The sequence below is a fragment of the Acanthaster planci genome, linkage group LG10, assembly GCF_054643075.1.
Source record: "Acanthaster planci isolate LZ-2023a linkage group LG10, COTS_SCS, whole genome shotgun sequence".
NCBI lineage: Eukaryota > Metazoa > Echinodermata > Asteroidea > Valvatida > Acanthasteridae > Acanthaster > Acanthaster planci.
The window spans coordinates 9505936-9518583 of record NC_141786.1 but is presented as its reverse complement, the minus strand read 5'-3'; the positions used below and the strand labels follow the sequence as shown (position 1 = coordinate 9518583).

Here is a 12648-nt window from a genome sequence, read left to right as displayed (position 1 = left end):
CGTATTTCTAATTTCAGTTAAGCATTATAATGAATATTTTGGTACTTTTGGTTTTAACTCTGTAAAATCTTTACGGGCGAAATTGTGATGTTATTTCCGGTAAAAGCCTCCACGAATATTATTTTATTTGCTCAAATCTTAAACTTGTAAGTCTTTTTTTACGTTATCTAGCCTATCCTAAGTTTCCGTTGTTTTCAGCGCTTCACTGTAAAGACATTACGGCGTTATTGGCCGTACAGCAGGTAATTTATAAATATATAAAGTTGCACGAGAGGCAGCAGTGGGGAGTTGCCCCCCCCCCGATACGCCACTGACGAAAGGTGTATCTGAGGAAAACTCATTTGGACCCGATCTTAAATGTAGGGTGTTTGGATGTCTCTTCGGCAAGATCCTGCAAAGACTGTGCTGAGGTGGGATGGCTCTCTTTTGAGGGAGGGGGCTCATGCATATTCATATATTGGAGATACTTTACAAGCCCAACCCTTTATTCCTTCGCTGCATTCGACTCGTTTTTTGGTTTTTGTTTTGGTCTCATGCTTCCTGAAATTTCGCTTGGTTACCTAAACGTGCCATGGGTTTTGCACGGGGCAATGCCAAAGCCATTGTTGACCAGGATTGCAAGGTATGTTAATTCCTTTTTCGTTTTTAGTACTTTTTCATGGAACAAGAATGAGTGAATTTTTCCACCTTCCAGTGGTCTGGTCAAATATCTTTCACCGCGTGCTGTACTATGTAGGCCTACTGTGCATGTATGCTGAGTTTGCAAACAGGATGTGCGCAGAACTCCCTTTCTGCCTTGGGTTTTTATTGCATACACAGCCTTTGATCCAGACTTCTCAGACCCTGTCCAAAACGGACCACTAGAGCTACTGGGTCTATTGTCCGCGCGTCTGTGTATATTTCCAGTGGACTGAAGGCCCAGACCTACCTCTATGGGTCATTCCATGAGGTTGGGGCACAATTTGTGACGGTGTCCATTGTTACGTGGGTTCCATTAAAATGAACAGCTACTTCCCTGCAGGTGGATTCCAAATTGACATTGTGATACATCTTGCAATGATGAATACAGAAGCGTGTGTTATTTTTACAGAGTAAATGACCTACTCTAAATGTCATGTGGTAAAAGCTACCCATGTAACAAGGAAACCGTCATGAAATTGTTTTCCAACCTCGTGGAATGACCCACATACAACAGATTCCGATGCAGCTTGACCTTTTTGCACATGGCTTATAATTCGAGACGGTAGTTATACAGGGTGTCTTAAAAAAGGAAACCGAGATTAAACTTCAAATATCTTGGATACTACTCAATATTTTGAAACATGGTAGGTACAATATGCACGCTTTTGATCTCTTCTTTCATTTGATACCAAGACATCATAGCTACCTCGGCGGATGACTGAGCACTGGAATGTTTGAATGACCATGTCCAAAATGTTGGTGTGCAGGGTCCTTCACTAGCACTGGCCCCACCTGTCATGCTGCTGGGCTACTTAAACTCATCCGTGGATGCCTAGGACAATGCCAAGGTTCATAAATTAACTGGAATTAACTGGAAAACTGTGTTTAAATCAACGCATGGACCAACCATGAATTGAAGTCGGTGTCTAACTTCAAGTCGTCTTCCTTACAGGAGGAATCACGCTTCATTGCGTGCGAGCTTAGACCCTTGTGACCCCAGAACCAACACATACGTGTCACCTCGCTTAATTTCGCTTGGTGCAGAGGCTCGGTTTCACAGCTGCAAACTTCCTCACATATCACAGTACAATAGGTATACTGACAACGTACCTAACGAAGCCATGCAAACTCTGTTGGAATCAGGGAGAGTGAATATTCTAAGGTTTACTTGGGAAGGCCTATTGCAATAAGGACCATTTCATGGTCAATGACAATTCGTTTTCACTTGCCTACGATGGACAGGGTTCATAAATGCGGGTGTTTTGGACTCTCTAAGACCAATGTCATATATCTGTCTTAACCCGAAAAGCATCCCAAGATGTTGTGGTCAGCGTTGGTGTACAGTAGTACCAGTCAAAATGCTCCACCAAAATTTCCTGCAACAGCCGAATAACACTTTACATTGTGGCTCCACTCCTCGCTTCAATGTGGTTTCTGTGGCCGAACCACCTGACATCTGGCAAACATCAATTAAAAGTCCCTGCTCTTGTCAAGGCAGTCAGTTCCCCTGTGTGTTATTATATTTTGCGATCTGCCTTGAGCAGAAGCACCCCCCCATCGGTCTAAAACGCCATGTCGATGGTGAATCTTCATTTTAATGGTAACGATGCAACCGTAAAGTGTGCATTTTACAGCCGTTCACGAATCAGCGAAATACAGTTTCCACCGAAGGAGGCCCATTTGCTAAGAAAATCACGCCCTCTCATGGTCCAGCTTGGGGCTAATTGAGGCAGAAGGGTATTTTTTTCTGAGAGGTGACCTGTTTTCCGACGTAAGGTGTAGCGTCGACCTCTAAAGAACCCTGTTGAAAACTATAATCTTTACTTTTTTACTCGAAGTTCATTCCATCCTTAACAAATAATGCAGTCAGATGGAAAGGGTGATTATCTAAACAAAAAAGTTATTCAGATGTTGTCACCTGACATCAGTGCTAAGCCTATCAGAAGAAGTATAGATCATTAACGATCGATCTTTAATAATTTCTGAAAGTCGCATATTTGATGAGATTTCAAAAAAACTTTTTAATAAAATAAAGCCGTCAAAAGAACACGTTTGATTCTTCACATAGGTATTTATGTCAGACCCTGTGTAAGTTTGGGGAAAAGTATCATTTTCATGGTCCGGCAAGATTTCTTGTGTCTGAATTTCCCACGGTCAAACTCCCCCCCCCGGGCAAAAGTCCCCCAGATATCACCCAAGCAATGTCAGGCTTGCAGTTTCGGCAAATAACTGGGGAAAAAGTATCATCACGCTGGACAACGTGGACCAAGACTAGGACCAGATTGGTCCCCAGTTGTCCAAGGTTTTCCTTTGAAATGTTGTCCACCATCCACTTTCTGGTTGATTATCCCGTAATTACCCCATTGTTCTAGCAGTAGGGCTACTCAACCCTCTACCCCTACCTCATGTCTTAGAATGCCCCTTGCACTTTTTATTGTTCAGTTTGGAAAAGAGCCTCCTTAAATCGACTTTTTGTCACGTTCCTAACCTCTCGCAGCATCTTGCCACATGCTCTGTCGATACAGAGCACGATTCCCCCGCAGGCCACGCTTTGGGGAGCCGACCCAGTTCGTCTCTCCGCCTGGCCCGCTTCTCACCACCCAGTTTTCCGTGGGACTGCCGCCTCCCCGGAGTTACCAAGACGCAACGTGGACTTCGCCTGGGTTAAAGATCGGCTACACCGGTTATGAAGAGAAACCAACTGAGGCATTTTCATTTTTGACACTGTATTACGTTACATTGACTTATAATCGCATCCATTGACACCTGTTCTTAATTAGTGTGTATAGTTCAGTGGTTTGCGCTATAGAAGTGGTTTCACCCCAATACTCTAGACATTTCTAAATTGCTAGTGCTCATTGATAACTTTCCTTTTTTGAAACTTTGTTTAGCTGTTTCCTTTTTTGTTGATTTCACGCGTGTTACTCCCAGTTCATCCGGTTAATAATTACTGAAACACTACACGCTGAATACCGGTAGCTGACGTCTGTATTCTGCTTGGTTAACCAATAACAATACTTGTGTCCAGGAGAAAATGAGGACCAACTGAACTCTCGCTATCTGTGTGACCGGCACAGTCCCGCAGACCATGCTTGGGTCAGCCTTTGACAATAACAAATCGTGCCACGATGACGTCAAACAAGGGCTGTCTCTAAACACACAAATTCTGACTCAAATTGAAGGTTTTTTTTTCCAGTTTGACACTTGAACTCAGAAGAAATAGAACGTGATCACTACCTTGTTGATGTATATCTAAAATGTAATTCCCTTAAAGCAGAGAACAGAAAAATGTAAACAACGTTTAAGGGTTCAGGGGGAAGAACAAACAAACGGGAAGAAGGTAATCAGAGTAAAGCAGTGAAACATTCAACAACCACGTGGAGAAGTCCAAAATGATAAAAATAAATGAATAAATCACCCAAGCCCGAAAGCCCAGAACAATCTAAAGAGTCTAAGGTCATACCGTACTCATTTGGGATGATAGGGTGAACTGTTTTCCATGCTCAAAGTTAGCACTGTCTTAACTTCTGATATATTACATTTGACTTCTAGCTCACCACAATTATTTACTATAGGCCTGAAGAAAACCGTTTTTTGGTACGGCCTTTATCAGACACACAGAAGAATGACGTACAGATGTACAAGATAGCTTGCACGTAGTGCTTTTTAATTCTTATGCGAGTTTGAACCCTGCAATCTGGCCTAAATCAGCACTAAAGCACAGTTAGATGTTGCATCTCAGTTGATACCACCGGCTTTGTTTGTAGCACATCAGATGTTCACATTTCAAAAAATGTCTCGAAATAAAATGTAGGAAACAAGGAACAGCCAATTTACAGATTACGTTATTTTACAGGAATCATTAAAATTACCCAGAATGCATTGTTTTGTAAATTTTCTTTGTTCCTATTATACGAAGTATACATATTTATACAAGCATTGTGCTAACGTGGATACTTTAATGAATCGTTTGACAGTCATTCCCTATTAAATGCCACTTTGGCGCCAACAGCCACATGACGCCTTGAGTTGGCATGACATCTAACTTTATCACAGCATCAAGATTAACAAGAAAATCGCTTATTCCAGAGTCCACCTCAGTACACTGCAGGCAAGAAAGGAGAGTGCTCGATGTCCAGAATATTATGTTCAGACAATTCAATGTAGATTTTTTTCGGGTTGTACATGTGGACACGGTGCTGAAGGCTGGCCCTTATAAACAGATATGTTACAAAGCAACGCCTCAGCCTGTGCATTGGTCGAAAGAATCTTATTTTGGTCGGCATATTTTCCCATTACTGGAATAGCGCCCCCGGCCAAGGTCCATTTTCTCTGGTCTTGGAACATGGATGTGTTATACTCCAAGACAGGAAAGCAAGTACCCAGTTCCTCGTGTAAAGGGGCATTTCCAATAGCTGCTGGCCTCCGATCAGGAGCTACCTTTGGCTGTGGACCTGGTAAGGTTTATTACTTGCAACCGTGTTGGAGTACATTTTCATGAGGTACTGCACCCTGCGTTAAAGTGTGATTTGTTTCTTGCGAGTATAAGTACATTATCTTGAGTGCGAGTGCGAGTAGCCAAAAGAGCTCGAGTACGAGTACGATTAGTGACATGACTACACCGCTACAACCTTTTGTAAGTCCAAACACAACTCTGTTAATTTAATTAATTGATTTAAAACACTAGTGAAGATAAAATAATTCTGGAAAGTGCTTGAAAGTGAAAATGACAGTTTTCTGAAATGCAATTCTTACTTTCTCTTTGTTTTCCCGGTAAAGGTTCATTGAACTGTCATTTGAATGAAATGTACGTACCAGAAAAAGTTTGACACCGGTATCGAGTGTTAGTTATGTTCAGGACAGATTACATGAAGTGTGATAAATGTTAGAGTCAAACGGTAACTCTTGCACGCTTGACCACTTTTTCCAATTTGGTATTAGCTGGGAAGTTGAGGCATGTTTGATTATAAACAAACACGCCACATATAGGAGCCAAGACTCATGCAGTTAGATTATTTTCTTCTGGCTGTGACACAATGTAAGTTGTGAGCGTGTCCTTGCCTTCATGGGTACTTTCAGCAAATGAAAGAAATTACGGAAACCGTGCATGGAGTTATTGTCGATTACAGTCACTAGAGTTGAGCACATAATTTCATAAGCACGGGTACTTTTGGCACGACACCTAATACATTTTCGTGGGTACGATTGCCAAAGACATATACCTGAGTATGAGCCCAAGTACGAATGCTAGAACTACAACACTCACCCTGCCAGTGAGTTTGAAATCAAGTAAGCACTTTGTCAGAGTTGGGAGAGAAAATGACTGACATTCGGCATTCCTCTGGTCGGTATATATTCCTATAGTTCCAAAACTACCCTGATAACTGCTACTCAACTTTGCATAGCCTATTTTATAATTAAACACATAAAGTTTGCAATTTACAAAACTTAGAAAATCGTTCAGATTGGCTATTATCTAAGGTAGATTAAACTCTGTTTATACACACAGCAATGTAGATGGCTATTACATAATATTCTCTGAGATTTACGCAACTGTACAAAAATGAGAATTATCTCAAGATGGAAATGCTGTAAGCAGCATATCTAAAACAGCCAGTGATTAATGAGTGCGCCCTCTTAAATTTCATGCTCGTCAACCCGCCAACAATGTCAGTGCATCAAAATTTTTGTGCAAAAGAGAGAACAGATTCTAAGAACAAAACATGCAGTCAAATTAGATCGGTGCAAATAATTGTCTGTTTAATTACTTCATCTCTCGCTTTTTTTCACAGGCATCGCAATATTCTTGTGCTGGATTTAATGACCCTATTATTTTACGCCCCAGAGGGCGCACCTCCTCCATCTTAACTGTCATGGCAACAGAGACAGGAACTGGGCTGGTCTCATTTATAGACTTCCCTGCAATGTAGCCCCATCACCAGAGAGATCGACATGGTCAGTACCATTGCCATTGAGGGCGTGCTTTGGGGGGCAGCTGAATCGGGTGGAGTCCAAATGCGTTCTGCGTGGAAATAAAAATGGTTTATCCCAGGGACGCAACCTGCAAGGGGCATTTATCAATCTTTTTGTGGTCTTTTAAAATATACTTTTGTGTGGTTACTGCAATTATTGGCAACGTTGCAAGAGTAAAAAGAGCCAAAACCCTGAGTACAGACCAAACAAAGCGGCAGTAACAAATTTTACCATTATTAGTGCAGATGGCTAAAGTGCTAAAAATTGGAAAGATGTTATCTGGATAAAGTTTGTTAATATTATGCATTTTTAAAGAAGAAACAAATATTTGTTTTATTTACTCACCACCACGGATCGGTTCTAGATTTTGATTTTCTGTCAAGATAAAGACCAAATGAGGAATCAGTAATAAATCATTATATTACGGGAACAAGTATTTGAGTCAAATAAAAAGGTCTTTTTGGGAGAGGTTTATGACCCTATACGCTCTGCATATTGACCGATTGACCATTCCTTCTGTTCTCCCGCATTCGTCCATGCTTGGATGATTTCCCGTTTGCTTGTTTGTCCTGTCTGCTTGTTATTTTGTCTCAGTGAAAAATTATACTAGGATTGAAACGTTAGCCCCTCCTTATATTATGATGTGTATTTTAGGTCACTCTAGGCAGCAAGCAGTTTGTAGCAGTTTTTGTATTCACAAAATAGAGTATAAAATATACCATAGAGTGAATATCCATATGATTGCTAACTTAATAGCATACGCTCACCATTACATATGAAAATGTGCAAGGGTAAAATTACAATAAACAATAAGGAACAATAAACGTTTGTAAATTCCATTAAGATGGATCACTGCTGTCTAATAAATATTGCCACAGGCTTTAAAACCCCCATTAAGATATCTTGCAACTGTGTTAAAAGAGGAAAGTTGCTTCCTTTTTGTTCACGCCCTACTGATCTGAAAGAGTGCGTTTGTAGGATGAGCGTCATGTGCAGCTACTGCACGAGCTCGCTGAAGAATTGTAACCTATTACTGGTTCCCCTAGGAGCACGGCATGAGTGAAAGTTGCTCAATTTTTGTAAGCGAACTTGAGCATAAAAATGCAGTTGTCTGGGTACAACACGACCAAGCAATCGTATTCCGACGTTGATTAAAGGGGCGGGGGTTGTAGACCCGTGTATGTTAAATATGTCTTTGGTTGACTCTAAGTCAAACTTTATGTTTTATTGAAAGGAACAGGCTACGCTAGATTCCAAATCACAGGGACATGAAAACATTTTTTTAGGAATACATCATTAGGTTTGTTAGACCCAGAATCCGAACAGTAACAAAGAATGTGTTAGTTTTCACGGACGCTCTATAGCCCCAAGAGTAAGAAATCCTCTGATTTCAATAAGATTGTACGTACACTCTAGGTGCTAGGGTTAAATGACTTTTTTCGATTCGTTAAATTAGGCGCGTTTTGCCACAGAACGGGTTTATCGCTGCCGGAACCAGTTACTCGGACGATTCAGCTGGACTTTGGTAAACATTATTCCTCACTCTCTTGCACATGATCAGAACTTTACTCAATATATTTGGACTTGCAGGCCAAATACTTGTCGTGAAATGTTTTACAGCTTTTGGATAGATTTCCCATCCCTGTATTTATCGCAGTGTCTGGAACTCAGTTGTAAAACGTACGTCACTCTGCGCTGTGGTAGGTTACAGCGCCCACTTGGGATCGAAAGGTGTTCGTCCTTTTATTCCGAAGCTTTTGCCAAGATGTACTTGACGTCAGAGAGATGTCAATTTTAATTACGGGTTTTGCTCTCACTCAACGCATAAATATTTATAATCATTGTACATTCAATGCTTGTCCGAGAGCTTGCGAAAAATATCACAAACTTACTCATGTGGGACTCCGGAGCTTTTAGTTTTATAAGTTCAACTGTTTTATTGCATGTGTATTTTTGGTACTTGTTGAATTTTGATCGTATTTGACGTGGCATCGGGCGGCTGTAATGGCACCGGAAGACATTTTTATATCGGCAATGGGGGCGGTGTGCAAAGCGGTGTTTACAAATTAATAATGTGTTTGTGAAACAGGTCGCAGAATCCCTTAATTAAGCCGAAGTACCAGCAACTCACCTCCTCTACAAACTTTGAACACCTAGACATGGTTGGAACCGCTCTTTTGATTGTTTCAACGCATGGGCGTGCTGGAAACATACAGCTCTGTTTCTGAGGCATGTTCTGTATTTTTAATTTTCTCGTACGGCTTTCAATAAACCATTTTGTAGGAAAGTCAAAAGTATGCACACTGTACCTATGCGCTGACACATAATAACCTAAAAAATGGAAAGAACTAAAATAATATACTTGGTTGCATTGGAAGCGGACCTGTAGCATCTTCGTTAGAAGTTGTCACTTCGTCTTCTGTAAAGAAAGAACAGAGAAGAAGAACGTCATGTTACAAGTTAAAGTTATTAGGCCAAAATCATCTCCCAATTTAAAAACTTCCGAGGTGTCATTTTATTTTTCAATGAGTTTTCATTTTCTGTCTTTGCGGAGTTTTATGGATTCTAGGAGAGTTTTCATGAACTCAAACGGACATCGTGTTGGTTGTTGTTATCCTTGTTGTGAAATCAAACCCCTCTTTGCCAAATGGACACACGGCGTTTATCAACTTCGAAACGGACAGACAGTTTAAAACTGTAAGAACTTGGAAGAATAACACCATCTAATGTCCAATCGGTTGCTTGCATTATGCTAATGTTTAACTCATTAGCGAATTCGAATCACCAAAATTACGCAGCTTCTGCTAAAGTGGCAGCCTTACACTGGACAGATTTTCCTTTTTATTAGAACGGATTTCCATATTAAATTTTTGGATTCTGACGGTTTTAAGCAGTGCCGATCCAGCAGGAAGGGAGAACGTTTCCTCTGGTACACCTGATTTTTTTGTACTCAAAAAGCTCCACACGTCTAGACACGTTACTTTAATTTGGTTGGATTCTGTTAATTAAGGATGAAGAAACAAACATGGAGGGTGTAACTGACTCATCCTCGTAGTTAAGAAGATTGATCTGTAGGTAGTTTGGCAGTCAAATTTAAGGGGTTAAGAAAAACCTCGACTTTCCCGATTAACTGCTTTGGGAAGAGCCTAATTTGTTTTATTTCATTTCCAGTTATCTTCTGTATTCAATGTATTAAGCAAAATATAGCAACACAGCTATTTTCCTCGAGTAAATAATCATCCAGTGTGCGCAGAAATAATTCAAGATACAGAATTGCCTAGTTAGATGTATAGCGCTATCAGACAGAACAAACAAAAAATCCAGTAACCATTTACTCTGAAACTGACCAGCAGCGACGAGCAAGAAAAACACCATAAATAACCTGTTGACCTCAATAGTTTTCGTAATTGCTAATTTACCTTATTTACATGCAATATGTCAACAATGGGACCAATTTACCATACAATGAAAAATAACATTATTTTGAAAAGCACAAGGAACGTGCATGAATTGTTGAGATTATCGTGCAGATGAGTTTATATCGTTTATATAAACTGAGTTGGCCATTTGTTCCGCCCGTGGTTATCGAAGGCGAAAAAGGACACTTTAGCTTCGCTAAAATAACCCGGGTGTTTCTATGAAATGATGCACCGAGAGGGCGTCCCAGCAGGCCTTGAGAACCCTCTGAGGTCGGAAATAATTCCGTCTTACGGTGTACTAGCTTTGGTGACGCTGTGTATCCTAAACACCCCGCCATAGGGGAGGAGATATCATGAGCTTTTTATCGGGGGGGGGTATCCCGGTCCAGGGCCCCACACGAGAGATTCTCACCCAAGCAACACAGGACATCCCTTTCTGTGTTAACATTATTATTTCACGATGTTCACCGAATGAAAATCTTTCATGATGCGAATCAGTGGCGTAGCCAGGCTTTTGGGGAGAGGGGGGGAGGGGCAAGAGTTTCCGCTGGGGGCATTCGTTGCCATGGTTTCGTAGTCAGGCTCTCTGGGGAAGGGATATTTGACCCCCTTACGCCCCTCCCCCGCTTAGCTAAGCCACTGATGAAAATGCTACACTGAGAACTACTGAAAAAAATGTTAGTAGGCAGTTCAAAATCGTGCAATGTCCATCTAAGCCATAAACATCCTCAGCCTCCAACTCATTTAAGTGGTAAATGTCTTGAACCAAACAAGGAGCCGGGTTCTTTCGGAACATCTCACAACCAGCGGAGAGACAACCAGCCCCAAGATCTCACTGTCTCTAACACGGTCTGTTAGTTGCCCTGTCTGTTTGCGCCCTTAACCTTGTCAGTTGCGCATAAGAATTTAGGATGCCAGTGGGAATGCTTAACACTTTTTTAAGGAGACTTGTCTGGAGGAAAATAATTGTTTCGCAAAACAGAATGTCAGACATTCGTGAAACAACGGATAATCTCCTGAAGTCTCCATAAGCGGGAGAGGAGACGTAAATACATCAGTAAAAAGTCTAGGAATATTCCGCCCAGCTCCTTTAGGGTTAAAAGACGGGACATAAAATAGATTTAAATAGAAAAGAATTATAACAATATAACAAATCCATATCTTAACAGTTTGATTATAACAAATCTTGTCAAGATTTTAAAACGTAAAACTGGATGGAAAACGAGGTTTTGTCCCCTCCCCCGAAAAAAAAATAGTTTTGGCAGGCCTACCCATAAAAAAGTATAGGTTAGCCAACTTGTTTTAAAAATGGCACATTCGTGTAATCCACATACAATGAGAGGAAAAAAGGGGCTCATAAAACGGGATACGCATCTGCCGACAGGCTTGGATGTTCACAGCTTTTGAATGTCATCGGTAGTGCGGGGTTAGTCTACATGTATGATGCACGTGATAAGCATTTGTCACACCAAAGTGACAATGCAATTTTACCAGCGATGACATGCTTCTCTTCAGTCTTTTCTGGCATTTCTTTTTAATCTTCTGTACTGGAGTAATTCAATGTACTGTCCATCACTAATAATTTTTTTTCCGCTACGGGTACACAGGTATAGACAACTGCTTAAAAGGACAACTTGAGGTGCACACGAATCAAACAAATAAAATGGCCTTTTCCCTTTTTGACATATTGGCCATAGTTTTCACGTTTTGATTGGTCCTTGTTGGAATCATGCTATGATGACGACAGCTTGGAGATAATATGGACCTATTTAAACCTACCGACAACGCAATGTGACGGTCAAACAAAACGAAACAACCCCTGTATAATCATTTGCGGGCTAGCATGCAACGGAGACATGCACATGTAGCATTCGAGAATGAAAAGCGTGTCATTCCGGCGTGAAAGCGTAGTGCAACTACTGCGTCGGACATTACCTGTACCGTTGTAGTCGGCTCTGGCTACGTGGGTTGTTTGTGCAAGTGTGCATAAGGTGCAGGGCAAAGCAATGTACACAACAAGAGGTAAACGTCATTCAAGTAGGCAGGGAAAAAATCTTTAAAATATCACAATTGCTCAAAATTACAGTGCCCTGAATTTCCATCACTTGACCTGAAGACAAAATCAACCTTGACACAAAAGGACAACAGATAATATTGAATCATAGCGACCACTAACCATTTCTGTGCTATTAGCAAAGAATATTTCATTGGAATATCGAAATCAAGTTTACTCAGATGTGCTGTTTCAAAGAAAGAAACAAATCCCATATTATTATTAACTGAATATAGCACGCTTATTTCAGGTGATGGAATAAAGAAGGAAACATATGACCACTGACTAATTCGACACTGCAAAAATTCAGCATACATAACTCAAAGGCTGAGAAACAATTATCAGTAATTTGTCCCAAAAGCTAATGTGTATTTTGCACAAAGGTTAAAACTGTTGATCACTTCTACAACGAGGCACCAGTGGTTTATATGTCACTGGTGTGCACTTGGGGCGAAAAGTTTAAATATACCTAGCAGAACAAAACCAGTTTTCCTCAAATTTCATAACTTCACTCATTCCTAG

The 12648-nt window shown here is 40.8% G+C and overlaps 1 protein-coding gene across 15 annotated transcripts in view; it reads right to left on the bottom strand.

Annotated features, from left to right (window-relative positions):
• Positions 1-4327: 4327 nt before the first annotated feature.
• Positions 4328-12648, bottom strand: part of LOC110978113 (limbic system-associated membrane protein-like) — a 53408-nt gene continuing 45087 nt past the window's right edge. For 12 of the 15 annotated variants that reach the window (XM_087142379.1, XM_087142380.1, XM_087142381.1 and 9 more), the window contains 4 exons: positions 12009-12032; positions 9017-9073; positions 7000-7029; positions 4328-6703 (listed from right to left, as the gene is read on the bottom strand). In XM_087142379.1, the coding sequence (XP_086998505.1) occupies positions 6585-6703; positions 7000-7029; positions 9017-9073; positions 12009-12032 (230 nt within the window). In that variant the 3' untranslated portion in view covers positions 4328-6584. The remainder of the gene's footprint in view (positions 6704-6999; positions 7030-9016; positions 9074-12008; positions 12033-12648) is intronic. The other 3 variants (XM_087142374.1, XM_087142378.1, XM_087142375.1) reach the window with 3 other exon arrangements.